This window comes from Pleurodeles waltl, chromosome 1_1 (assembly GCF_031143425.1).
Source record: "Pleurodeles waltl isolate 20211129_DDA chromosome 1_1, aPleWal1.hap1.20221129, whole genome shotgun sequence".
NCBI lineage: Eukaryota > Metazoa > Chordata > Amphibia > Caudata > Salamandridae > Pleurodeles > Pleurodeles waltl.
Window position 1 is genome coordinate 762438619 of NC_090436.1, and position 25727 is coordinate 762464345.

General features: G+C 42.9%; 1 protein-coding gene across 3 annotated transcripts in view; it reads left to right on the forward strand.

Annotated features, from left to right (window-relative positions):
• CNTNAP4 (contactin associated protein family member 4) overlaps positions 1–25727 on the forward strand; it is a 2124586-nt gene that overhangs the window by 2020361 nt on the left and 78498 nt on the right. For all 3 annotated transcript variants that reach the window (XM_069227637.1, XM_069227632.1, XM_069227640.1), the window contains exon 19: positions 6734–6955. In XM_069227637.1, the coding sequence (XP_069083738.1) occupies positions 6734–6955 (222 nt within the window). The remainder of the gene's footprint in view (positions 1–6733; positions 6956–25727) is intronic.

The following is a 25727-nucleotide window of genomic DNA, read 5'->3' on the forward strand; positions in this document are numbered from 1 at the left end:
TTCTTCTGGGTGTGGTAATTCTTAAAACAAACACCCACACACAGCCCAGGATTTGAAGGACAATCTGGGCAGTACATTTGAGTCTCCCTCCGGATACCTCTTCGAAAACACACTCTACATTTCTTTGCTGGAAAGTCTTTTTTAGATGTGGGAGGAATGTGCTCAGCAAAGTGGCGATCTTTCAATCTAGCCACATCCTGCACCACTGCTTCTCTAGGAACTCTGGCCTGTTCCACCACAATAAGGCTCTCTATCACTGACTCCTGAAATTTCACAAATGTCATCTTTGACTCTGGAGACCTATCATTAAACACAAGAATACATTAAAAGTTGCTAAGTGGAAGAGGTGAATTGCTAACTTCTTATACCAAACTTAAGACTTACGAATAGCAGTATAAGGTTCCAACCTTTGATCAACTCTATCTACAACTCCCTTGTGCTTATTATAATCTAAAATGCACACAGGTTTGCTCATTTCAGCAACCTGGCCCCAAACAGTTAGGGGGGAAGTACTCTCATCATGGATGGTACTTAGCATGTAGACATCCCTCCTGTCTGAAAATTTCAAAGCTAGCAGCTCATCATTCCTCAAGGCACTGCACTGTCCCCTCTCAAGTTTTTTACAGACAAGCTCCCTTGGATAGCCTTTCGGGTTACAACAAATTGTGCCACAAGCAACAGTGTCCACTCTAAACAATTCCTTGAACAACTGCACTCCAGTGTAGAAGTTATCTACATACAAATGGTGACCTTTGTTGAACAGTCGTCTACCAAGTTCCCACACTATTTTCTCAGTAACTCCAAAAGTGGGAGGACAACAAGGGGGGTCAATAATGGAATCCCTACCAGTGTAGACACGGAAACTATACACATATCCTGTATCCTGTACTACTTTCAGACAGCATATACAATTTAATTTCACATCGTGCCCTCTTGCAAAGGAATGTCCTGCCTAAAAAACAAACGACCCTTAAAGAGGACCAAAGACTCGTCCACAGCTATTTCTTTGCCTGGGACATAGACCTCTGAAAACCGATCTACAAAATGATCAAGACAGGCCTAATCTTAAAAAGACGGTCAGAATCAGGGTGATTTCTTGTCAAGGCTAATGCATTGTCAATAAAATGCAGCATCCTAAGAAGAAGCAAATACCGATTACGACTCATGGTTGCAGGAAATATAGCTGTTGCCATCAAGGGACTAGTAGAACCATAAGAAGCCAGTGACGGCTTCCTTATCAACCCCATCAAAAGAGTCAAGCCCCAAAACCTTTTCATCTCCTCCAAATTTGTGGGGATCCACTTGGTAGCTCTAGAGTGTGGCCTAAGTCTAGCAGCGTTGTCCCTCAAATACTGCTCTGCATACAAATTAGTCTGCTCAACAATCTCTTCCAAAAACACATCATCCACAAATAACTCAAAGAAATTGACAGGCAAAAAGTTCTCTGTATTGACTCTACACCCCGGGAGACCAGTGAAGGCAGACAACTCTGGCTGCTCCATGTTTGGGGCAACCCAGAGTTCAGGTCTTCTAACGGGAAACCTTTCAGCCCCAGTGTTCTGCACTAATGGCACATCAGTGTCCTCCTCTTAAACAGGCCCTTCATCTGCACTGAGTGTGGCTTCCTCATCAGAAGATTCCTCTCCAACAGAAACTTCACTGCCAGAATCTCTCACTTCCTCCTCTGCCTTAGATGCAGAGTCCATCTCATAATCTTGATCAGACAATGACTCAAAAAGCATACCAACCACCTGCTGAGCGGTCATCCTGCGGCTAGCCATGATCTTTCTTATGAAAATTAACTGGACAAAAGCACCACCAACAACCAGCACTGTATAAGATAAGTAAGAAAGTGTATCTTTATCAGTAAGAGTTATAAACTTAAAAAAACTATACCGCTCACTTGCCTGAAAAAGCTTGACTCAACAGCAACTACTCTGCACAGACACAGCCATCACCAATGATATCCCACTAAAAAGAAAGAAAGAAAAGCCAATTAGAAATAACACAACACAAATATCATTGTGCACAAATCTAAGGACAATTTCACACACAAACCTGCATTTAGTATACCACCTACAAACATGTCATTCATGCATGGCAACAATACTCCTTTGGAGTAAATTGTTTTTACTTACCTAAAACATGCAACTATGCAAACCACAGGTCAACCACTGCCAAAACCGCAAGGAGCCACAGCAAAGAAAGAAAAAGCTTTGAACTAGAACAAAAAGGAGGAATTTGTTTTATCACAAATGCAAATACTTTGTCAGTTGACAAACATCCCACCATCAAGCATTTAGAAATTGGTGCCTAAGAGGATTCTGCCATAGGGGCAGATGGGCCTACTAAAATATAGGCTTATCTCTCCCAAGGAGGGCAGAAAATACCTTTAGTAGTGTGTCCCCACAGGGAGCGACCCTTGTCCAAGGGGCCACCCCCAAACAAATAAAAACACACACACACTATCCCTGGTGCCTAAGTGGCTTCTGCCCCCTTGGGGAAAATGGGCCTTGAAAAAAATAGGCCCATCTGCCCCCCGGGAGGGGCAGAAATGGCCAACAGGTCAATGCCCCCCTTGCCCAAGTTGACGCCTCCCCACATAAATAAACATATTAACAAATCCCTGGTGTTCTAGTGGTTTATGCCCATCAGCCTAAAAATAATAGGCCGATCTGTCCCCAAGGGGGCAGAAATGGCCTTGGTACATGTGCCCCCAAAGGGGGGGTGACCCTTGCCCGAGGGGCCACCCCCCATCCACTAACACACACTATCCCTGGTTTCTAAGTGACTTCTGACGCCTTGGGGACAGATGGGCCTAAAATAAATAGGTCCAAGGGGGGCAGAAATGGCCAACAGTTCAATGCCCCCCTTGGGGGGGGGGGCCCTTGCCCAAGGGGATGCCCAACCACATAAATAAACATATTTAAAAAAATCCCTGGTGTTCTAATGATTTCTGCCCCCCTTGGGGGCAGATCAGCCTAAAAATAATAGGCCGATCTGTCCTCAAGGGGGGCAGAAATGGCCTTGGTACACGTGCCCCCCTTGGGGGGGCGACCCTTGCCCAAGGGGCCGACCCCCCCTCCACTAACACACACACACACACTATCCCTGGTGTCTATGTGGCTTCTAAAAGAAATAGGCCCATCTGCCCCTGGGGGGGGCAGAAATGGCAAACAGTTCAATGCCCCCCTTGGGGGGCACCCCTTGCTCAAGGGTGCGCCCCCCCCACATAAATAAACATATTTAAAAAATCCCTGGCGTTCTAGTGGTTTCTGCCCCCCTTGGGGCAGATCAGCCTAAAAATAATAGGTCGATCTGCCCCCATGGGGGCAGAAATGGCCAACAGCTCTATGCCCCCCTCGCCCCCCGCATAAATAAACATTTTTACTAAAAACCCTGGTGTTCTAGTGGTTTCTGCCTCCCTTGGGGGCAGATCAGCCTAAAAATAATAGGCTGATCTGCCCCCAAGGGGGCAGAAATGGCCACAGGTAACATGCCCCCAAAATGTGGGTGACCCTTGCCCAAGGGGCCGCTCCCAAACAACAAAATCAAGCAGTATGAAAAAAACAAATTCCCTGGCATCTTGTGGTTTCTGCCCCCCTTGGGGGCAGATCAGCATAAAAATAATAGGCCGATCTGCCCCCAAGGGCCACAACAAACATGCCCCACAACCCTTGCCCAAGGGACTGCTCCAGACACACAAACAGCACACTAAAACCAAAAAAAAGAAAATCCCTGGCGTCTAGTGGGCATTCCTGCTGCCCGATCGCAATGCGATCGGGCAGCAGAAATGCTCAAAGAGACACCGGCGGAAAGGAAAACCCTTTCCTTTCCCCAGTGCCTCTTTGTTTACAAACCCCCACCCCCGGAGGGGAAACTCACTTCTTTCTCCTCGATCGCATCCTGTAATGACATCATTACAGGGGGGGTGGGAGGGGCGGGGTGTAAGGGGAATGGCTTCCCCTTCCATCCCTGCCTTGGGGGGTGGGAGGGAAGCCCACAGAGGGAGCGCTAGCGCTCCCTCTGAGCTCAGTGCCCAGGACGTAATGGTTACGTCCTCGGCACATGAGCACTGTGCCGCGGGACATAACAGTTACGTCCGAGGCACAGAAGCGGTTAAAGCAATAACAGCCGGGGTCCAAAGTTTTGGTCACAAGCAAACAATCGACTCTACGAATATGAGGGGGTTGCAGGGTTTGGGGGTGTGGGTGTGGGGTGGATGAATACCAAGGTTGCTTGATTCTACCACATGCCTCTTTCATGCACCACCAGACACTCCATTCACTTTTGTAGGTTCATTTTCCTCTATTCTTTCTCCCTTTGTCATTGTTTCTTTTCTTCCTTTTTTAAACCTCTTTTGTACTGTTCTCGCTCTTACTCTGGGAGACAATCTGATGATAAAACTAAGTACTGGCCCCTACAAATGAGTGCTGGTGGGCCTGCACTGCATATGACATTCATCTGTTGAGGTTGACTGGAAGGCCTAGCCTCTGACCAAGCCCTTTTTGCAACTTGGCATGGAGGAACAACTCTTGGTACACATGACTGGCATTGATCCCACATCTATCCAATTATGAGCAGATAACTCAGACTGCACACATCTTGTGTATACATGTATGTATGAGGTATTTCTATAGTGCAGACCTAGTAAAACGTAGTGAAATGATGTACAAAGTCAAAGACAAGCATACATTTAATGAGTGGAGGGGAGGTTGTGTGTGGATGGTTAATGCATTGTGATGTAGTATTCTTTAATGAAGCACATCTTCAACTCACTCCTAAATTAGAGGAATGTTGGGGCAGTCCTCATAAATATGGCTCAGGCAAGGTCTTTCAGCCATCCTGTCAGGGGAGGCCAACCCCTCCCTCTCAGGGCCTTTGTCCATCTGCAATGGGACTTGAGCCCGTGCCTGGCTTCCAGCTAGGCCCTTCATCCTACGTACTGTGGGTGGAGAACATGGACTGAGCCCAACAGCTGTACACAACTGAAGGTTGTGCACAGCTAGGGTTGCTCACAGCTCAAGAAATCCATTGAGGTCCTGTATCCAGCCTGCCAAGAGTGAACAACCCCGATTATACACTGGCTTTTACTGCCACAACTTCAACTTGGACTGTTTTTTTAAATACATTTTTATATTTTAAGTTTTACAAACTATGTAATTCAAGGACTTTTTTCTCTTCAGTGTCTATCACTCCACATTTCTTGTTTTGTATTTGTACTCTTTAATGCAGTAGTATCTGTACAATGCAATGAACCCACTGATGGTGTAAGAAATTACAAACATTTGCTGTCTCTGATGGCATCTGCCTTGCAGGTTTCTGAATACCTTAGGCTCCTTGTTGCCCAAGTTAAAGGCTGTACAAATCGTCCATATAAACGTTCATGATAAGGAATAAAATGAGGAACATTTTTCTGGGTGTTAAAATTCCCTTAATCAAATTATTATTTTGTTCTTCCTTTCTTTTCATGAACACATTTAATTTTTCAGCCTCCATCACAACAAACTGCTCATGGAGACAGTCCTAAAGCCACTAGCCATCTCTTGCACATCTTTGCTGTGCAACTGTGCAAAAACACATGGGGGTTTATTTAGAAGCCCTGTGCACCACCAGTCGTCACTTTTTTGGGCTGCACCGGCGGAGCATAGTGGAAGACCATACCTAAAAGGCCATGAAAAGTCACTTTGCATGGCTTTTTGTGGCCTTGTAGATATGGTGTAAGGCACAAGTTGCTGCGTTGCCATACATTGCAACACGCATATATATATATATATATATATATATATATATATATATATATATATATATATATATGTATATATGTATATATATTTCTGTGACTACATTTTTCATGACACAATTTTTTTAGAATGTTTAATTTATATAATTTATATGGAAAAATCTTAAGTGTCAAATCTATCAAGGAGGTAAAAACAGACAAGTAGACAATGGATGTATTCACGTTTCCGAGCATAACATTGAAGGTAAAGAATAATAATATTTTTTTCACTTTTTTCTTTCTTTCTTTCTTTCCTTCCTTCATTGGCATTATTGGAATTAATACCTATTTGGAGCTATGCCATTTTACGATGATTATCGGAGATAGTATACGAGGTATAACAATACCATATAGTTGGGTCTTGCCTTACTTTTCTGAGTTATGTGCCTTTCAGTGGGTAGTGACGTACCACAAAATGATACCACAAAGCCAAATGGGATGTGGACCTGCACTCTTCCCTTTCGCATAGATTTTCATAGACCTTGGGCTTAGTTTGAGGCCCCTGCAGGGTAGAGTTCATTCTGCATTCCAAGGTTGAACGGCCTGTGTTGCATCTCTGGGAATAGGGGGTAATGAAGCAATAAAACTTGATTTCGTGGGGCTTAGCTCAGTTTGTTGCGACTCAGACCACACAAATCTCGCAACTGTTTACATGAAGACATTTGTGCAGGGAAAAAAAAAAACTACAGAATGAGGTAATTATGCAAAAGCTCTAATCCCACATTGGGTGCAGACTATCATTTGTGCAAGAATCAGGATCCCTTCAGGAATCAAATGTGAGTCCAAAAGTTGCCTTAACTCTTCTTTGATCGATGACTTGGGAAAGACCACCAATCATGTGTTAGTATCAGTTTCATTTGATCTAATGTGTAAGTTAGGTATATTTCAATGCATAACTATTGCTGAAAACGTGATTTCCATTAATTGACATAGTAAAACATGTATTTTCAGAGATTTCTGCACTCTTTGGAGTTGGAGCCTCGGTTACCTACAATTTCCAAGAAAATGACCTGTTAAACAAAAATTCCACTTCTCATGCCTCATCGTTTTACGCAGACGTGATAAGCCGGGAAACAATCACTTTTAACTTTCGGACAACACAAACCCCAAGCCTATTGCTTTTAGTCAGCTCTTTCTACAAGGAATATCTGTCTGTCATTGTCGCTAAAAATGGTATGTATGATTGCACAGAAAAACGTACTACTTTAAGATAATGCAGGTATTACCCATTGATTGTTACACATGTTGAGTGGAAATTATATTTGCTGTTATCCATTTATACAGTCTAGAAGTCGTGTTAGTTGTTGGCACATAGCATAGATACCTGTGGAAGGAACCTCAAAACAACAGTAACAGCAGGATGAGGTGCGTTATTGTTAATCCAACAAACAGAAAGGTTACTGGGTATGTATTTGGCTAATTACAAAGCGTAATTTTTCTGAACAACATAAAATGTATGTTCTAAATAGAAAGATATTTTGGTACACATCTGTTTGATATATGTGAACAACAGGTCAATACATTTGCTTCTTTCCTGAGAAGCAGGGGCATAGCTTAGTCAGTGATATTCCAAAGGGGAGGTGGGGTGAATCTCAAATTTCTCAACTAAACAAAAGCACTGGTTCAAGATGGACTGTTACAATGAGGAGCAGGGACAGCAACCCCTAGAGGGCATCATAGTAAAACAGCATGGTGAAAAAGCATTGCAGTGTAACCATACAATCAGTCCCTAGAGGGCGTAACCACATGAACAGTGCATTATACATTTTTAGGCCTTCCAGGCATTCTAAAAGTTACCATACGCAAGGGTCCTAGAGGACAAACCACTTGCGGCTCTAAAGCAGAAGCTCTAGTCATGGGAGAGCTTGAAATGCATTGAACAGTAGGAAAAGTGATGATGTTGGTGTTCTCCCAACTGAGGGTGGGTACCCCAGAAGATGATCTAAAAAGCATGTTGTGCTGAACAATCTGGTGGTGGTCTTATTGCCTAGGACCACCACAGGCTGAGATATTGGCAAGAAAGTAAGTGAAACCCAAGGCCCGCAAGGTATTATGGAGTGAGTCTCTGTGAAGAGGTGAATATTATAGATATTATAGCAGGGGCTCATGGCTGCACCGGAGAGAGACACACTGATGTTTTCCTGGTTATTTTTCCTTATGAGCGGCCTTGCACCGAGATTCCACAGTTTTCTTGGGGATGCCCGGTTCCACCTTGGCACCCCAGAGCTTGCCATCATTGGAGGACAGCATGGTAGCCCATCCTCAATGTCCTCGCCAGCTCCCCATGTCAGTAGCACAATCACATGCTACTGCGGGAACCAGTAGTCCTCCTGTCCGTCTGGTCTCTCAAGCAGACAGACGTGGGTAGTTGTGGCCACCTTTTGCTCCCACAAAACACAGGCACAGGACGTGTGGGGTGGGTATGGTGGCATTCCCCCCATCTTCAAAGGATGCACCAGGGCCCAGGGATGGAGTCCTGGGCCCCTTCCTAGGAATCACGTCAAAGTGCAACAGAGCTTCCCCATACTTGGAGTACAAAGGGATCGGAGATGGGGTCACAGCCCCCTCTAGTATAAATCCACCTGGAAAATGGGGGGGGGGGGTCCTAAGCATGCCCTTTTCCCTAACTTTGCAAAACCAACTTCCTGGCGCCATCCTCTGGGCCATGGTACACCACAGGGAAATTAGATCAAACAGCAGAGGAGCCCCATGTGCTCTGAGGGATAAAAAATAGGTCAAGGGTTGCTAAATTTTACAATGCCATAACTCAGGCCCCATTGGGCCAATTTGGATGATCCTGGACTCATTTTACTTCTGGAGGCGAGCTGGAACAAGCCACCTCACCTCCAAAGTGGTGCAGTCTTCCAAAAGCTGGTCGTCCTGGGTTCTTGCACCAGTTCTCCTTTGTGGCTTTGTTGGTGGGTGCAGAAAATGCCAGGGCTTCCTCCAACTGATCCTCAGGGGAAGTAAGAGGGCCAGCTTCAATGGCCCTTGGGAACACCCACTGGTCCTTGGGTTAACTGGACAGAGGACTGGGTCCTGAATTGGAGTCAGTGGTTCCCCCTTCTAGCTATTCATGGTCTCCAGCATTCTGCAGTGAAGTAGGTAGAAAATTTGCAGGCAAGAGAGAACTCTTCCGCTTGTGCAAGACTTTATCAAGGGGAGATGAAGGTTCCAGAACACAGGCACCCCTAGCACATCCTAGGGTGCCACGTCACCTCTCTACACCTGCTCCAACCCTCCACAGCATGGTGGGACAATCCAAAATGACACCATCCAAGAGACACTGGTCACATCAGTGCCTGGGGTCTATGCTCCACCCTTCGCTGACATCACTGCCAGGGACTTGCACACTAGAATGTCAAAGTGAGACCCCAGAACTCTTCTTTGTTCAGTAGTCTTGGACAGGCCCTTCCCTGGTGCAGTGTGACAGCTGGGTGATTGATACAGATCATTCTGCCCCCAACACCTTTCCTCCTCAGGAGGTAGGAGAAGTAGTGCTAATTTTTCCCTTTGCATGGGGGTGGCTTTGTTCCTGCTCCTGGAGAAAAATAATTACTAGGCACAGCAGGGTGACAAAAGGCCTGGGCTCTGATCCAGAGGTGAGCCAGGAAAACATGGAAACTATGAATGACCCACAGAATATACAGTTATCATTTTGGAAGTTACAAATTTAATTTTCTCGCACAGGTTGCACTCTAATTCATGACATCAATGGGCTCTGACGCCCACGGAGAAGGGAAATTACACTCTAAGGCAGTTCCCTCCCTATGGGGCATATTTAAGAGCCCCTAGCACCACCAGAGCGTCACCTTTAGTGAAGCTCCAGTGGCGCTATGCACTGCACCCTATTTACAAAGTGGCATTAAGCCATGTTTTGTTTCTTAATGCGACCTTGTAAATACGGCCCCTTCACATGCAGCACTTTGCGTGGAAAGGGGATGCAAAGGATGTTGCTGTGGGCGTGCCACAGCAACACCCATTGCATTTTGACGTTGTCCCAGATTTACAAGTTTCCTAAACCTGAGGCAGCGCCAAAATCTAACGCCACCCCAGGGGTGGTGGAATAGTGGCACAACGAGGAGAAATGCTTTAATTTCTCCTAGTTTTTGCTCTTTCTATGTGTGCTGCATTTTGCAGCACACATAGAAGGAGTAAATTGACATTGAAGATTTATTTTTTTAGGATGATGTCCCTTCCTGCACAAAAACAATATCCCCCTCAACGCAGCCATCCTTGCACTATGGTGCAAAGGTGGTTGCGTTGGAGCGTGACAGCAAATTTTGCACCCGCACAGGGGGAAACACAGGTGTGCACTGTATTGTTGTAAATACGGTGCATCCCTCCATTTTGAAAAGGACGGTGCACAACGCTGCCAAATTTAGCACAGAGACGCCACTGGAATTTTCACTTAAATCTGGCCCCATGTGTCTAATAGAGTGTTACTATAGTTGAAACAGTAAAGCACACTGACTTTCCCAATACTGTAGACTACCCTTATGAGGTCCATCTCAGGTGACTACCTAACCCTGCAGAGCCCCTTTTGTGCCATGCTGCCTGTGCACTGTCACTGGGCTGTGCACAACAGTAGTCTTCCACACGCAGCCCACACATGTGTGCACACATATTCACATGTAATCAGCCCCTTACCCTTGCTGCGTTGCAGTGGCCTTAACTTAAAAGGCGGACACGGGCGGTAAAGACTTGCAGTCTATTTACCATGTGATTACCATAGTCTCACCCACAGTAAAAAGTTCAAAATCCAGTTGAAAAGCAAAAAATCATGGTGTTCTGCAACTGGAAGTAAGCTATTTAACAATCCGCTCAATTGAGTGTGGATGGTCTAATGGCTCTTTTTTTAAAAACTTTCCATCATGGCCAGGTGTATCCTGGTGTTGAGAAACAGTAAAAAACAAAAAAATAACAACACTGTGGGTGACTTAGTTTTTTAAATTTTTCAAAACAAACTCTCACTTTGGGAGTTTGCTTTAGAAAATTAAAAGCTTTGAAAATGTTTGATGGCTAGTTGTCATATTTAATGCCCATCAAACGTTTCCTCCTTTTACAGGACCTGCAATGGTGGCTGTTCCTGTCAATGTACTGGGATGTCTGTGGGGTTCATGGATATCTCTAAATTTGACAGGCAGAGTAAAGGCAGGTTAACATACTTAGGGGCATATTTATACTCCGTTTGCGCCAAATTTGCGTCATTTTTTTCGACGCAAATTCGGCGCAAAACTAACGCCATATTTATACTTTGGCGTTAGAAGCGTCTAGCGCCAAAGTATGAGTAAAGAGCGTCATTTTTTTGCGTGAACGCCTTCCTTGCGTTAATGAGATGCAAGGTAGGCGTTCCCGTCCAAAAAAATTACTGCGCCGCAAATGCGTTGTATTTATACTCCCGGGCAAAAAACACGCCCGGGAGTGGGCGGGGCAAAAAACCCCGCATTTGCGCCTCTTTTTAACGCCTGGGTCAGGGCAGGCGTTAAGGGACCTGTGGGCTCAAAATGAGCCCACAGCTGCCCTCCCATGCCCCCAGGGACCCCCCCTGCCACCCTTGCCCACCCCAGGAGGACACCCAAGGATGGAGGGACCCACCCCAGGGACATTCAGGTAAGTTCAGTTAAGTATAAAAAAAAAATTTTTAATATATTTTTTTTGGCATAGGGGGGCCTGATTTGTGCCCCCCTACATGCCACAATGCCCAATGACCATGCCCAGGGGACATAAGTCCCCTGGGCATGGCCATTGGGCAAGGGGGCATAGCTCCTGTCTTTACTAAGACAGGAGTCATGTAAATGGCGTCTGGGCGTCGTTAAAAATGGCGCAAATCGGGTGGAGGCGATTTTTTTCCGTCAACCTGACTTGCACCATTTTTAAGACGCCCAGACGCCATTTACATGACGTTTTTTTTTTTACATGTGGTTTTTTTCCACGCACACCAGGCAGCGCCGGTCTGCTTGCGCCGGCTAACGCCATTCAATAAATACGGCGCCCGCATGGCGCTTCAGAATGGCGTTAGCCGGCGCAAAATTTTTTGACGCTAAACTGCGTTAGCACAGTTTAGCGTCAAAAAGTATAAATACGGGCCTAAGAGTCCGCTGCTACTCTGTCTGGGTTAATTCCTTCTGACAAACCCTAAATCAGTACCTCGGTCCAGAGTGCCACAAGAGATGAAAAACTGCACGGAGGGATTGCTAGTGAATAGGCCATTTGCTTGAATTTTTCTCATCACTCAGTGGTCGTTTGGTTTCCAAAGGTATGCCTGGAATCTTGAGACTACTGCCAATGTTTGTGAATTCTAAAAATTAGTAAAATGTCATCCTTTCCAGGAGTAAGTACTTCTTTGTTTGCAATTTGCTACGTCTTTGGTAAACCAGTCACTATATAAATGTAAGTCCTGATACAAGAAATAAATAAGATAAATCCATAGAACCAGGATGATGAGGAAAAGCAACACAGACACAACAAACCTGATTCAGGACTCTTATATCCAACTATTGAGCCAAGAATTGATTTACTTGGGGTCATGTCACACCCCAAACAACCCCTGTGAAGCTACTTCCATGCTGAATATAGAGGTAAAGTGGAAAGACTGGTGCGAGAATACAATCAAGCTATCAAACCCTAACCAACTACGTTTGTTTTCTGATTGGGGCCCTGGTGGAAATGAATGGCAGAGTAATTGCACACATATCCATGCCACTGTAGTGGAAAAAAGAGCATTGATGTACATACAAATTCTGGAGGCTGAGAGGCAGGTGTTTGCATTGCTATGATCCAATTTAATGTTTCACTTTTCTAGGAGGTAAAAACAGTGTTTCTGTTTCCCATTTCCCTAGTTTTGTTTGTAGCCCTGCCATTCACCCTTTTAGACATCCTCTTTATTGTACAATTACTTGATACTGGGCTTTTTGCACAATATTCAGATTGCAGAAATATCAGTGTGAAGGTTTCCTGCTGCTGGCCTCACAACAAAACTGCTGCTCCCTTGCATTCCACCCACAGCTTAATCTCTCAGAATTGTCCCACCACCTGCATGTGACCTCATTTCGAGGCACATTATCTTGCACTTAGAACCGTTGAAAGATTTGGAATCATGGTAGTGGTTAGGTATTCTTCGTGGACTTGTCACTGTTGTCCAGTATGATTGTGGGGAATGATCACTCATTTTAGAGGCTGCTTGTATTTACACACATCACTGTGTGTGTATCCATGGCTATTTGTTTTAGGGTGCTTTAGAGCCGAAGTCCTTTATTTATTGTGCTAAAATGCATTAGAAAGAATAAAAAAACAAGTGTTTATGCGGTCATAAACTATTCAAAATAATTTTCCCAGTAACTATAAGTTGAATGTACGCTGGTTTTGTTGAAAAGCTAAAAAATAACTTGCAATTCCAAAGGGTTAAAGGACCGCTACCTGAAAGCTCTTTTCTTATTTTGCACCAACCACTCTTGATGGGGCTCTATCTCTCATTTGATTCACAATGCATATTATGGTTCTGCAACTGTTTCTGAAAATAAATGTTATTTTTAAAAAACACATATTTTATGTTTTATTTGCGTACTGTATGTCTTGTACTTAGTAAGTCATTTTAATTCAGACTCGAGCCTTGTTTTAAAAATAAAACACAGCACACCAGGAATCCTAAAGTATAACTTGTGTTAAATGCAAAATGTCAAGCATCACAGCAACATAACTAACAAGGAATTGTCACTTCAACTGACCAGAGTATTCGCAAAAAGGGGTTAGGCGGAGCATAAATATGCATAAAATTTAGGACAGTTTTAACAGGTTTTCTCTCAATTTAAGTCTTATGAACCTATTAACGTGTCAGAAACCTGTTAATTTCAGCAAAAAACTATCTAATGTGGCATGATCTTGTCCCCGAGGAAGCACAAGACATCCTTGAGGAAGAAATATAATTTATGGACACAATACTGAGCTCCTCATTCTCTCAAAATTCCAGTTCGAGTTCCCAGCACGGAAAGAGAGGGTATGCTTTGCAAATTTGTGAAAATGTATAACCTTGAATAACATAGCTTCTTGGCCTACTAGAACCACAAACTTTACTAAGCATATTTGAAGCTAATAGATACTTCCAACCAATATGAAACATTACCCTATATGTTTACAAACGACATTGCTGCCCTGTTATCATGCATATAAAACTGTATTATGTAGGAATAAATGGCTATGTTTTTACAACACTCTATTGTCTCCGAAAGGAAACAGTTTTTTCAGCTCAATAGATAAGAGCCACATCACTTTCTTTTTTACGTCTTCATTGTCACTATTATCATCATCCTTTGTAACAGCAAGAATAAAAATAATGGCAATGCTTTATTTTTGCAAGAACTTTGGATGATGCACAGCATTAATCGTATTAATCTTATTGCTATGCATTTAATAACCGCAATTAAGAACACTTGTTACAATTAATTCCCATATTTTCATTCCCCTGGGTTCAAAGACTTCCACTAGCCACGTCCAGATGCCACTAGGGCTCAGATCTGGTCCACTCTGTACCTCATGTAGCTTTCTGACATTTTCCATAATGTCATGTCTACTATGAGAAGTACTGGGAAGAAAAGTGCACCATTGAGGGTCATATTTATACTCCATTTGTGCCGAATTTGCGTCATTTTTTGACGCACATTTGGCGCAAAACTAACTCCATATTTACATGTTGACATTAAACCTGTCTAACGTCAAAATATTGGAGTTTGCACCATTGTTTAGATGCATGAACCTACCTTGTGTCAATGAGATGAAAGTTAGGCATTCCCATCTAAAAAATAGTGCTAACCCCATAGCCCCACATTTATCCCCCCCGGCTAAAATGACACACGGGTGGGAGGAGGAGCTAAATAATGGTGCAAACCTTGCTTCGCACCATTATTTAATGCCTGATTCAGACCAGGCATCAAACACCATGGAATGGGTCCATTGGTGCCCTCCTTAAGCCCCAGGGACACCCCCACCCACACCAGAAGAACACCGAAGGATGGGGGACCACATCCCAGGTAACTAGGGTAAGTATAGGTAAGTATTTTATTTTTAATTAAAATGCCATTGGGGCCCAACTCGGGACCCCCTGCATGGCACAGGGTGCAATGGCCATGCCCAGGGGACACTTGGTCCCCTGTGCTGGCTATTGGGGTGGTGGGCATGACTCCTTTCTTTTCTAAGACAGGATCATGTGGTATGGATGGTTGTGCGTCAGAAAATGACGCTAGGCTGGTTAGAAGCACTGTTTGTCTCTAACCTTCCTAATGTCATTTTTTGGTGCACAACCCCCTTCTCCCATACCGCCAGCCCCACTCGGCTAACACCATTTTTTTTTACGGTAGCCCACCCATTGCACTGGCTTGCGCCATTCCATAAATATGGCACCCGGCAGTTGCTAAGAAATGTCGCAAGCTGTGCTAAACTTTTTGGTGCAAAACTGAGTTAGTGCAGTTTTGTTTCAAAAAGTATAAATATGCCCTAAGTACTTGTAATGGCCCAGACTCCCCCGTGCTTTGTCTGCTATTTTAAATTAGCATCTTAACATGAGCACTTAGTTGTTCTGACACTTCCCTCCAAAGCTATAGACGTCGATTTAGATTTTTCTTTTAAAATCTCCGTATTTCTCTTTATTTCATCTAAAGTCATCCCGTACATGGGAATTAAAGAAGAAAATAATCTAGTGTTTTTTTTTTTTTAAGTTGGCCTGCCCAGGGAGTTATCTTGGTCAGTAAGATTGAAGGGAGTGAGCTTCAGAATTTCTAACAATACAATGTTATAATACTTTGTACCCCAAGCAGGATGCATGAGTAGGGCTTAAGGAACAGTGAAAAGGGAGAGGAATGTGGATTGGTAGGGGTACTAAGTCGGAACAAATCACAGCAATTATAAAATAACCAACAATTTTGAAGACTTTCAAAACCGAGAGATGGAGAGAGTGTGTATGTGTTTTTACCTGTGTGTATGTTAAAAGATGTAGTGAATTCTGACAGGCACTTCACCAAACACAGCTGAAAGTACATGTTCCGAAATATTTACCAGAAAATACACTTATTAGGGGGGGTGTAATACCTCAACTCCCCTCCCCCTAAAAGCTATGCCCCTGAGCCTGCCCCTTGTTTATTCTAAAGGATAATCATCAAAGTTCCTCATAGAAGAAACAATGATAACCAGTCTCAGTGTAGTCTGGGAACAGCCAAGAGTAGGGTAGTGACTCAAAAATGAAAAATTAATGACCTCCATGTGTGTAGCACTTGTGAAACAACAATCTATGAGGAAGAAGTAACTGAGAAGCAGGTGTTTCAATAGGAATGTTCTCCACTCTTATTTACATTTATTGTACCCAGCAAAGACATTAGTTAGATTTGCATCTCTCTGCTGACAAATAAGTCCTCGCTCAGTCATTGAAGGTGAGTCGAATCTTGTATGTTATGGTTTAAGGCACTGTTAAACTTTTTAAGGCCTGGGAAGGAAGAGGGGTAGATGTTGGCATACTCTGGCAGTGTATGCCTGTGGTGGAAAAATGAGAGCAAGTGTCACTAACTTATGAGTACTCTGATAAATGAAATACTATCCCAAATCTACAGACCTGTACTTGCAAATCTAGGAGGGAGGAAAAATTTATGTCTGTATTTTTCTATCAACAAAACATAAGAGTTGTCCTTATAGACAGAAAGGCGGCTGCGTGCAAGGGAAGGTTTAGTATAGTTTGGTATTGGAATAAATCCCATCACTAACAAGATGCTTAGAGCATGACTGAAGATAGCAGGCTAGACAAAGATGATATTTACTATCCAGAAGGAAGAGACTGCTTACCACAGATGGTGGTATTAGCTATGAGAGGCTGCAGGACAAACATTATGTAGCAGTAGTTGAACAAGCATAGAAGATGGGCATGAAGAACTTGACCCAGCAGAAGGCAGTGGTACCACAGCAGGAGCAGTTGTGGCTGAAGATCTGGGGTCAGGCACCGTCCCTGAAGCAACTGCAGGAACATCACTGTCTCTAGTAGGAGTAGCTCATTGACATATGACATCTGTGTTTGTGATGAGCAGGATCTGATGTGTTCCCACCAGTGAGTCTCCAGTGTTGTCTTTCTCTGGTACACATGAATATAAATCCAACCACCAGACTTGAGAAAGTGGCAGGCCACAATTGTACTCTTAAGTGAAGTTGCTTGCATCTGAGAGAAGAAACTGTGAATGCATTACATAGGCTTTCAGCAGCATTGTAAGACCCTCATCCTTACAGTGAAAACCAGGGATTTTTTGTTTGTAGGGGTGGGGGGCATGGGTTGGACCATGATTATTTTGTTCTGGCTCAATTTAATTTTTTGGGAAGCTTTTTTTCTCATGGATCATAATGCTAATGTTAGGGCATCAAATCATTTTAACTGTGTCTCTGTGCATATCTTTGCTATTATGTTCTTAAGGGTGCAGTTTCTAATTTTGCTGGGGACTTTACTCATAGGGCCTTGCAAATTGTGTCATAACCTTACAAATCGTATCATTACAGATGGCAATAAGTGTGGCCCATGGAAACTACTAACTGAGTTTGGCATAAAATCTCCTAGTAATTGCCTATCTACTGTGATGACATCTGCAGGGATACAGAGCATCTATTATTAATTTGTACAATTAGGCATCTGAATAAAATCCATTGGGATGTGCACAAAAGAGCTTCAAGGGTAAGGGTAAGAAGCAGGGGACGTTTTAATCCATTCTTTGACATTGTGTGACAGACATATGACACAAGAGTTGGAAAAACTAAGTTATGAAAGACAAGAAGGGTGCATAACAATGGGATGGTGCCACATGTATCATGCTGTCTTTACCAACATGGGCTGCACCGTGTTACAACCAGGAGAGTTTTGGGAGTTCAAACGTCCCTGCGATCATACCCCCAGTGCTGTCTCCTTATACCATATCAGGTTCTCTGTTGACCTGGCCCTTTACATGTCCTGGTAGTGAAAAACTCTTAAAGTTGGTTATCAATACCATAAGTTCCATCTCTCCTATTGGCTAACACTGGGTCACCTTATTACATTTAATGTAATATGTGCTAACATTAGAGTAGAAGCAGACAGAAATATGCGGTTAGGGTTACACACATTGTAATTTAACATTTTTGTTAATTATAACATCAGATTTTAAGTCACAGTTCTGAAAATCCAAATTTTAGGCCTTTTCTTCTTCTAACCATTTGTGCCTTTTGCCAGTGTCCTGGGTCTCTTGACGGTGAATGGATTTGCTATTGGTGTTTGTGCATTGCTTCCAGACAGTAACACAAAGGGGTGTAGTAGTGGGCAGGATGGGCCACCCTGTCAGGATAGCTGGAGGTGGAGCTGTGTCATACCCCACATGCATGCAAAAGGACTTCAATCCAGCTCACACAGGAGCCTGACACTAGCCTTTTGTCACCGTGTACTTCTTGAAACCTTGATAGGAGAAGGCAGGAACTTTCCTGAACCAGATGTGCGGTAGGAGAGAGTATCCTCTCATACACAAAGACTGGCATGAGGCACAAATATTGAGCCCTCAGAACAGCTCTTGGACCTCCTGGACCTCTGAAAATTACAGAAAAAGGACTGCCCTGAGGCCAGAGGACTGCCCTGCTGCTACCAGAAGTCTTCCCTAATGCTTGAGGTCTGCCTTAGTCTCTAAAAAGGAAGACTGGGCCTGCTTCCTTCATCCCAGAGTAACCTGGTTGACTCCAATGGTGAAATTCTGAAGTTTTTGGCTCTTCATTGTTGCAAATGAGCCAGTGTGCACCAAAACACTGCCATCCACAACGGCCACCAAAGCAAAGCTCTGTTGAACCCAACTTTTCAGGTTACAGTGGCCACCCATGATGACTGGCAATATGAGATCTGCAGTGCGTGCTACAGCAATGACAGCCCGCGATGACCAGCAATGACGATCTGCAATTCTCTCCCTGTTTCTTATGGCCTCCACAATCGCAAACAGAACTCTTCATGCCGAATTTTGAGAAGATAACTTTTTCAGTAGGACTGACCTGGTCCCTGTATCTTACCCAATGCTCTATTATAATCGGCATGAATGTTTGACTTTCCCTGGGTTTAGCACAACTAGATGACCACAAACAGAGCTTTCTGCTTTTAGGTTCAATAGCTATGTAAATTTGTTAAACTGTAAATCTCCGGTCACTCTGGTATCACTTCATTTATTAAAATGTACTGTTTTACTAAATTAGTTTGGGAGTTTTATTGTGTTGTTTTACTTTATTACTGTTTATGTACAGCATAAATACAATACATATTGGCTTACTCTTTTTGTGCCAAGCTGTTAGAAATTGAGTTTCTGGTTGGCAGAGGTATACAACCTGTCCAAGGAGGGACCACAATCCTAATCAGGGTGAATCAGATACACCCAAAAAGTTAACCTGTGCTCACCCTCTGATAACTTGACACAGAGCAGTCACGCTTAACTTAAGAGGCTATCTGTAAAGGATTTGTGCAACACTTTAAACAGTAAAACAGGGGAAACACCACACAAAAAAATACCATTCTTGGTTAGACTAACAGAGTTGAATTTTTTGAGTAAAACAAAACCATAACAACAAAACTATAATGAGTAGAAGTCGAGAAATGAATTTATGAAGATTAAAATGCTGTATAGTGCATAGAAGAATGAAGGGCCAACCGGGGAAATCTGGTCATCTAGGTCAGACCAGGGGTAGATCCAAACATTCAGGCTGACTGCGATGGAGCATGAGTTAGTCTTGCTGAAGTTTTACCTTCTCATAAGTTGAACCAAGTGTCCTATTTTTGGAAAAGAAGATTGCCAAGAGCAAGAACAGCATCTCAGGGAGTGCTCCCCAAGTGCGAAGAATTGGCTGGGCATCGCAGACTGGCAGACTGGAGCCTCGTGGTCATAAGCAGCTATGCTTTTGGTGCAAAAAGACAAGCTTGAGGTGGCTTGCACTGATTCTTTGTGAGAGAGGTGCAGTTCTGATGTGAGAGGGCCCGTTCGCTTTCGGAAATAGCCCAAAAAATTGATTTTAGGAGCTAAAAAAACACTTTTAGGGTCATAGAACGGGAGGCAACTTTTTGGAGGTCAGGAGCTAGTAGAAAATGGGTCCGGGAGCTGTAGCAAGTGAGTTGAAAGCCTTTTGCAACCCTGAGACTTCAGAAAACAGGAGGCAAGCCAGCTAGCCTTTATATTCAATTTTGCTCTGGGATGTAGAGTTGCAGTCTAGTCCTTCTCACTCCCAGGCAAGAAAGCAGCGGGTCGGCTCAGCAAAGCAGTAGTCCAGCAGAGTAGCAGCTCAGCTGAGTGGCAGTCCTTGTAGCATCACAGCAGTGCTTCTTTCTGGCAGAGTATCCACAGGTCCAGAAGTGTACTGAGTTGGTGGTGTCAGAGGTCCAGTACTTATTCCCAGTTGTGCCTTTGAAGTGGGGGAGACTTCAAAGAAGGGCCTTTGAAGTGCACAGAAGCCGTCCTTTCTGCCTTGGCTCCAGACTCACCCCAGAGGGGATATGCAGCTCTTTGTGTGTGAAGGACACTACCCTTTCAAACGTAAGTGTCAGCCCCTCCCAGCCATACTCCCCAGGATGGCCCTTCAGGATGTTGATGACCTGTCAGTCACACCTAAGCTCCCTAAGTGTGTGGCTGTCTAGAGGGAATGAACAATCCCAACTGTGATGCCACCTTGGATGTGTATTGGAGACAGGCAGTAGGCACCGAATTTCTAAAGTAGGAAAATGGCAAACTTTCTATAGGTGGCATTTTGCAGAACTGCAATTTAAAATCCAGCTTCACGACAAGTTGTGATTTTAAGTTCAGAGACACAAAACTTGACAAACCATTTTCCTGCAGATGTGAATTACATTTATATGATGTAATAATGTAGTCCCAGTGTTCCCCTATGGGAGAGATAGGCCTTGCAGTAGTGAAAAAGTAAGTTAAGAGTTTTTCACTACCAGGGCATGTTAATCTAAAAAGTACATGTCATTCATTTTAAATACATTGCACACTGCCCTGTGGATCACATGGGGCCTACATTAGGGGTGACTTACATGTATAAAAAGGGAAGGTTTAGGTGGGGCAGGAGATTTATCTTGGCAGGTCACAGTGGCAGGATAAACTGCACAGTCAGGCTCTGCAATGACAAACTCAACACATGGTTAAGGCGCTACTTTAGTCGGTGGCACAATCAATGCTACAGGCCTACTAGTAACATTTAATTTACAGGCCTTGGGCACATGTAGTTCACTTTACTATGGACTTATAAGTAAATTAAATATGCCAATTGAGTATAAGCCAATGTTCCTACGGTTTAGGGGAGAGAGCACAAGCACTTTAGCATTGGTTAGCAGCGGTAAAATGCATAGAGTCCTAAAAACAGCAAAAACAGGGTCAGAAAATGGACGGAGGCAGGTAAAAAGTTGGAGGAAAGGCCACCCACATCTCACACAAGCTACCAGAGGTTTTAGCACAGGTCAATTTACTGACTTTTGTGGTTTACCCAGACAAGCATTGTGGGTGTAGTCTGAGCTGAGTCGGGCTTCCACCCCTCTCAACTAATAACCCATTTTCTTCAGTGTCTTTAACATTACTGCTTGTTTCAGAACTGTTTTTCACTTTCAGAACTGTTTTTCATTTTCAGAGGTTAGCTACTGCATTTGAGACAAGTCTTTTAATGCTGGTATAGCGGACAAATCAATTCTCATACAATTCCTGAAACTTCAGCAGTATTAGACACTGCAGTATTTTAGGAGCTGATTAGGATAAAGAAATGTCCCTTGAAACATCATTCTGATGGTGCTCATGTATGGCATACTTCACCACTGCCACCTTTTCTAGTAATTTCAAAGCATTTAAAAAATGTGGGACATATTGCTAATTTTTAATGGATGTTTGAGCTGAGATTAGGACACCCCCATGGGATTTATAATATTCAAAATGTGTTACATAAAATTAGTACTTTGAGTCCATCTATACCTTAAAATTATTTCCTTTAGCCAGGTTGTAAACTTGGTTAGAGCAGTAAGTTCTGCAACTTGAGATCATTTCAAAGTTTGCAGATAACAACTCTACACAATGTGATCCACAAAGCATGCAACATAACCAGCAACTAGGACACCTTCATTGTTTCTGAGACATGATCCATCCGCAAAGTATGTTAACTCACATGCAATAACTAGTACATCAGTTATATCAATATGGGGTTTGGTAACATGGGGAAGTAGCAAGGACACAATTGTGAAGATCTGTCCTCATTGATGGGCACTAGAGAAGCAGGTTCAAAGAGGGACAAGAAACACGTGTGATACAGGGAGTAGACAACAATAATATTTCATTTAGAGATAGTTGGGCTGTAAAGAGGTGGTGGGTTTTCACATTGAGGAGACAAGGACTCATTGGATTGGGCACATTAATGGCCTGATTTAAGAGGCCCTAGCACCACTTTAGCGCTGCCATAGCATAAGTTTTTTATGCTAAGGTGGAGCTTAAGTGGCTTTTTACATGTGCCATATTTACAATGTGGCGCAATGCACACATTGTTCCACTTTTTTAAACCCTTGTGCCACATTATGCCTCCTTGCGCCAGAACGCCCCCATTAGCATACATTTTGCATGGTGCCTGCATAATGTGACGCAAAGTGTTACAAAATAGCGCAAGGCATGCTTAGCGCCACTTTGTAAATATGGCTCTGGGAAAAGGCCACCTTAGCACTGCCTTTGCGTCAACAAAATGATGCAAAGGTGTGCTAAAGTGGCACATGGGGCTCTTAAATCTGCCCCTTTGTTTATAAAATCTCCCTTATCAAGTGCCACCTATCCTTTAAATGAGTTAAAGCCATCCGTAAGTTGCCACACCTTTGTCTCAGGTATGCACCTTTTGAGAATGGCTATTCACTGAGGCAGTAGATTCTTAGCTACACCATAATTGTGAAGCCTTTGCTCAAAAAGACGCCCTCGAACCCTTGATGTAGTCTGGGGAAGTGTAAACTGCATTTGTGAAAATTATCCACGTGTTGACTTCTGCAACTGATTTTACCAGGATGGACCTCCTGCTTCCTGGGCCTCTCCTGAGCCCCTTTTGTTAACTCTCCAAATTCTCCCACCTCCTCACCTCCCCTTCGATCCCCCATTCAGGAGCTTGACTGTCTTCTGCATATTTTGCAATTTGAAGGATACTAATTTTGATTCAGAATGTTCTTTCTTCTTCTTTAGAGAGGCCACACAGTGATTGGTGACCGTCATCAGTTCAGCTAAATTCTTAGTCTGCCATCTAATGCAAATTGTTGTTAGCTGACTCCTAACATTTGTTAATTATCCCTGTCTAAATGCAGCACCAACAGCTTCCTCAATCTTCTCCATCACATGGACTATGCCTGAATGTCTTGCAAGCACATCCTTTATTCTGTCCAAATTATCAGCTCATGCCTCCCTCTTAATTTTTCACAATTCAAGATCTTAGTCCAATTGTTTTTCACTAGGCACACATTTACAATCAAATTCAACTGTGCACCCTTTGCTGCACTTAGTCCTCCATCAATCCCAAGGGTTGCACAACGCCATAGTACCTTCTCTACCAATCTTTTACTCACCTTCCTCAACACTGCAGTAACTGATTTCTGTCTACCCCGTTTTGTTATGTGTACCTCAAACACACTTTGGAATTCTTCTCAGAACTGAGAGAGATTTTCCAGAATATTGGGGAATTGTTTCTTGACACTTGCTAAATCAGAGCAGATCCATGGGATGTGAACCATAATTCTACTCCCAGCCATGTCGTAGTAACTCAAGGGAGAAGGGGAGAAGAGGATGGGCCGTCATTGTCACCACCACTTGGATGCGGAGATGAGGGTGCCTTCTAGACAGCAGTTCTGTATCCATCACAAGCTTTTTAGGGTACTAGTCATGAAGCATCTCCCTGTGCTTTGGCTGTGTGGTTGTCAGGTGCTACCAGCACTGCATCACTCACAGTGGAGTCATTGTGGAACAGGCAGTATTGACAGAAGTTCTCCTAGTCTTAGCAGGTATTTTGTTTCTAATTTATAAGGTTTCATCTGATTTCCAGATTTAAGTGCTAAATATTTGATGCAGAACTAATCATTGATATAAATTGCATTTGCAAGGCGTACGCAGGCAGACTGTACACAAACAAATGTATAAAGCTAGTCTCCCATATCAACCTGTTAATGGGCTTTCAACTTCAAAAGGCCAACAAAATATTTCTAAAACGTATCTACGTTTAATTCTTAAGCAGCATAGGCCAATGCAGAAGAACAGCTAGGGGATATTGACTTTTACATATTGTTGAAAGTGGGATTGGTCAAGCAAACAACTGGAGAAGAACTCGTCTATTCAGCAAAACACTGCACATGTGATTTATTAATAAAAACAATATACTTTTCTCGTATCTAGAAATGTGTCCATACATTGATCTACCATTCAGTATTGCTCAAAGATGGAACACATTTTTCCACTACACACCTGTATATGCACTTATCCCACCTTGATAAATATTTTTGAAACAACTGTAGTGGCAAAATAGTCTGGAGAATACCCCATTATAAAATTCACTTATTAATAAATCTCTCAAAGATTTGAGCAATTCAAGGTTTCAGGCAATTGTGATAGACTGTACTTAAAACAACAAAAAACAGCATACAACTCAAATTGTCCAAGTCTCTAGGTATTTGCTTGATGGAACCAACATCTTTCCCATCAAGGGTTAATCTCTTTACTAGAAATCACTTGGCCCTGTGCTCAGGAATTGTTAATAATTTTGAAATGCTATTTTTCCCATGAAGTGTTTCAGTCCTTTGTTGCAAGGGATACTCCTTTGTCTGTGTATTTTGTTCTTCATGAATGAAACAGATTTACAAACCTTTGCTGACTGTTGCTGACTGGAGAACCTCTTTTACAGTTGGATTCAATGTTGTTGGGTCTTGGAATATCAAAACACAAATAAAATTCAAATACAAGTAAAGTATTTTAAATCCAAATGATGTTCATGAAATAGAAATATTGAGCTTTTAAAAACCACAAAATATTGCATTAAAACTGTAAACAAACATATGAGAAACATTACTGTAACTCTTCCCAATGTATGTTAATAAGAGAAACAGTAAACAGGTACTCATTAGAAAGCCAGAAATAAGCTGATGAAAAAAAGGAAACGCAGTAAAAAACGATGCCTCTAAGCACACTTGGACAGCATGCACTTAGATGAACCAATAATATAATGTAATATACAGAGCCAAAACATATGCAGTAAATCACAATTTATCACAGTAGTCTTACATCTGTAATGTTGCATTTCTCTCTCTCATGACCTGTGCTGTGCGACTATAACACCACTAATCCATAACTGCTTGTTAATCTAATTCCATTGCCATTTCATTCATTCAGTAATTTTGAATTTTAAACATGTTTTGCTCGTTGTATATTTAATGGTAGCCACCTGCATTCCTTTAGAAGAGATGCTTTACTCTATATCAATTGCTGCATGCTCACCCAAGTGCAATTTGCTTTATTAATTACAATAAATGATTTAAAAACTAAAGATGAAATTGAAGAGGTTAAGTGATTGTTTTCAGAAAGTTTCTTGCAAACTTATTTTGTGAGGTAAGTTACTCCAAAGTGGACGCAATTTGACAATTAAACTAAAATAGGTCAAAAATTGTATCTGTACCTCATTTTAGATCACAGGTTGAGCATACATTGTGCTTGGGTTGAGTATTTCCCCATGAGGTTACTATCTATGTGAAGGCCCTGGACACTGCACTGACAACTGCTGCAGAGACACAGTGGACCCAGGCCCTTAGCATCTCCCAACTTGAAGCCTCCTCAGACCTAAAACAGGCCGTACAGAAATTTACCACCTGGATCACAAAATGTGCCGACAGAGTTGCCCCGCTGAAGCTAGCCAGAACCAACAAAACCTCAACACAAGCCAGCTG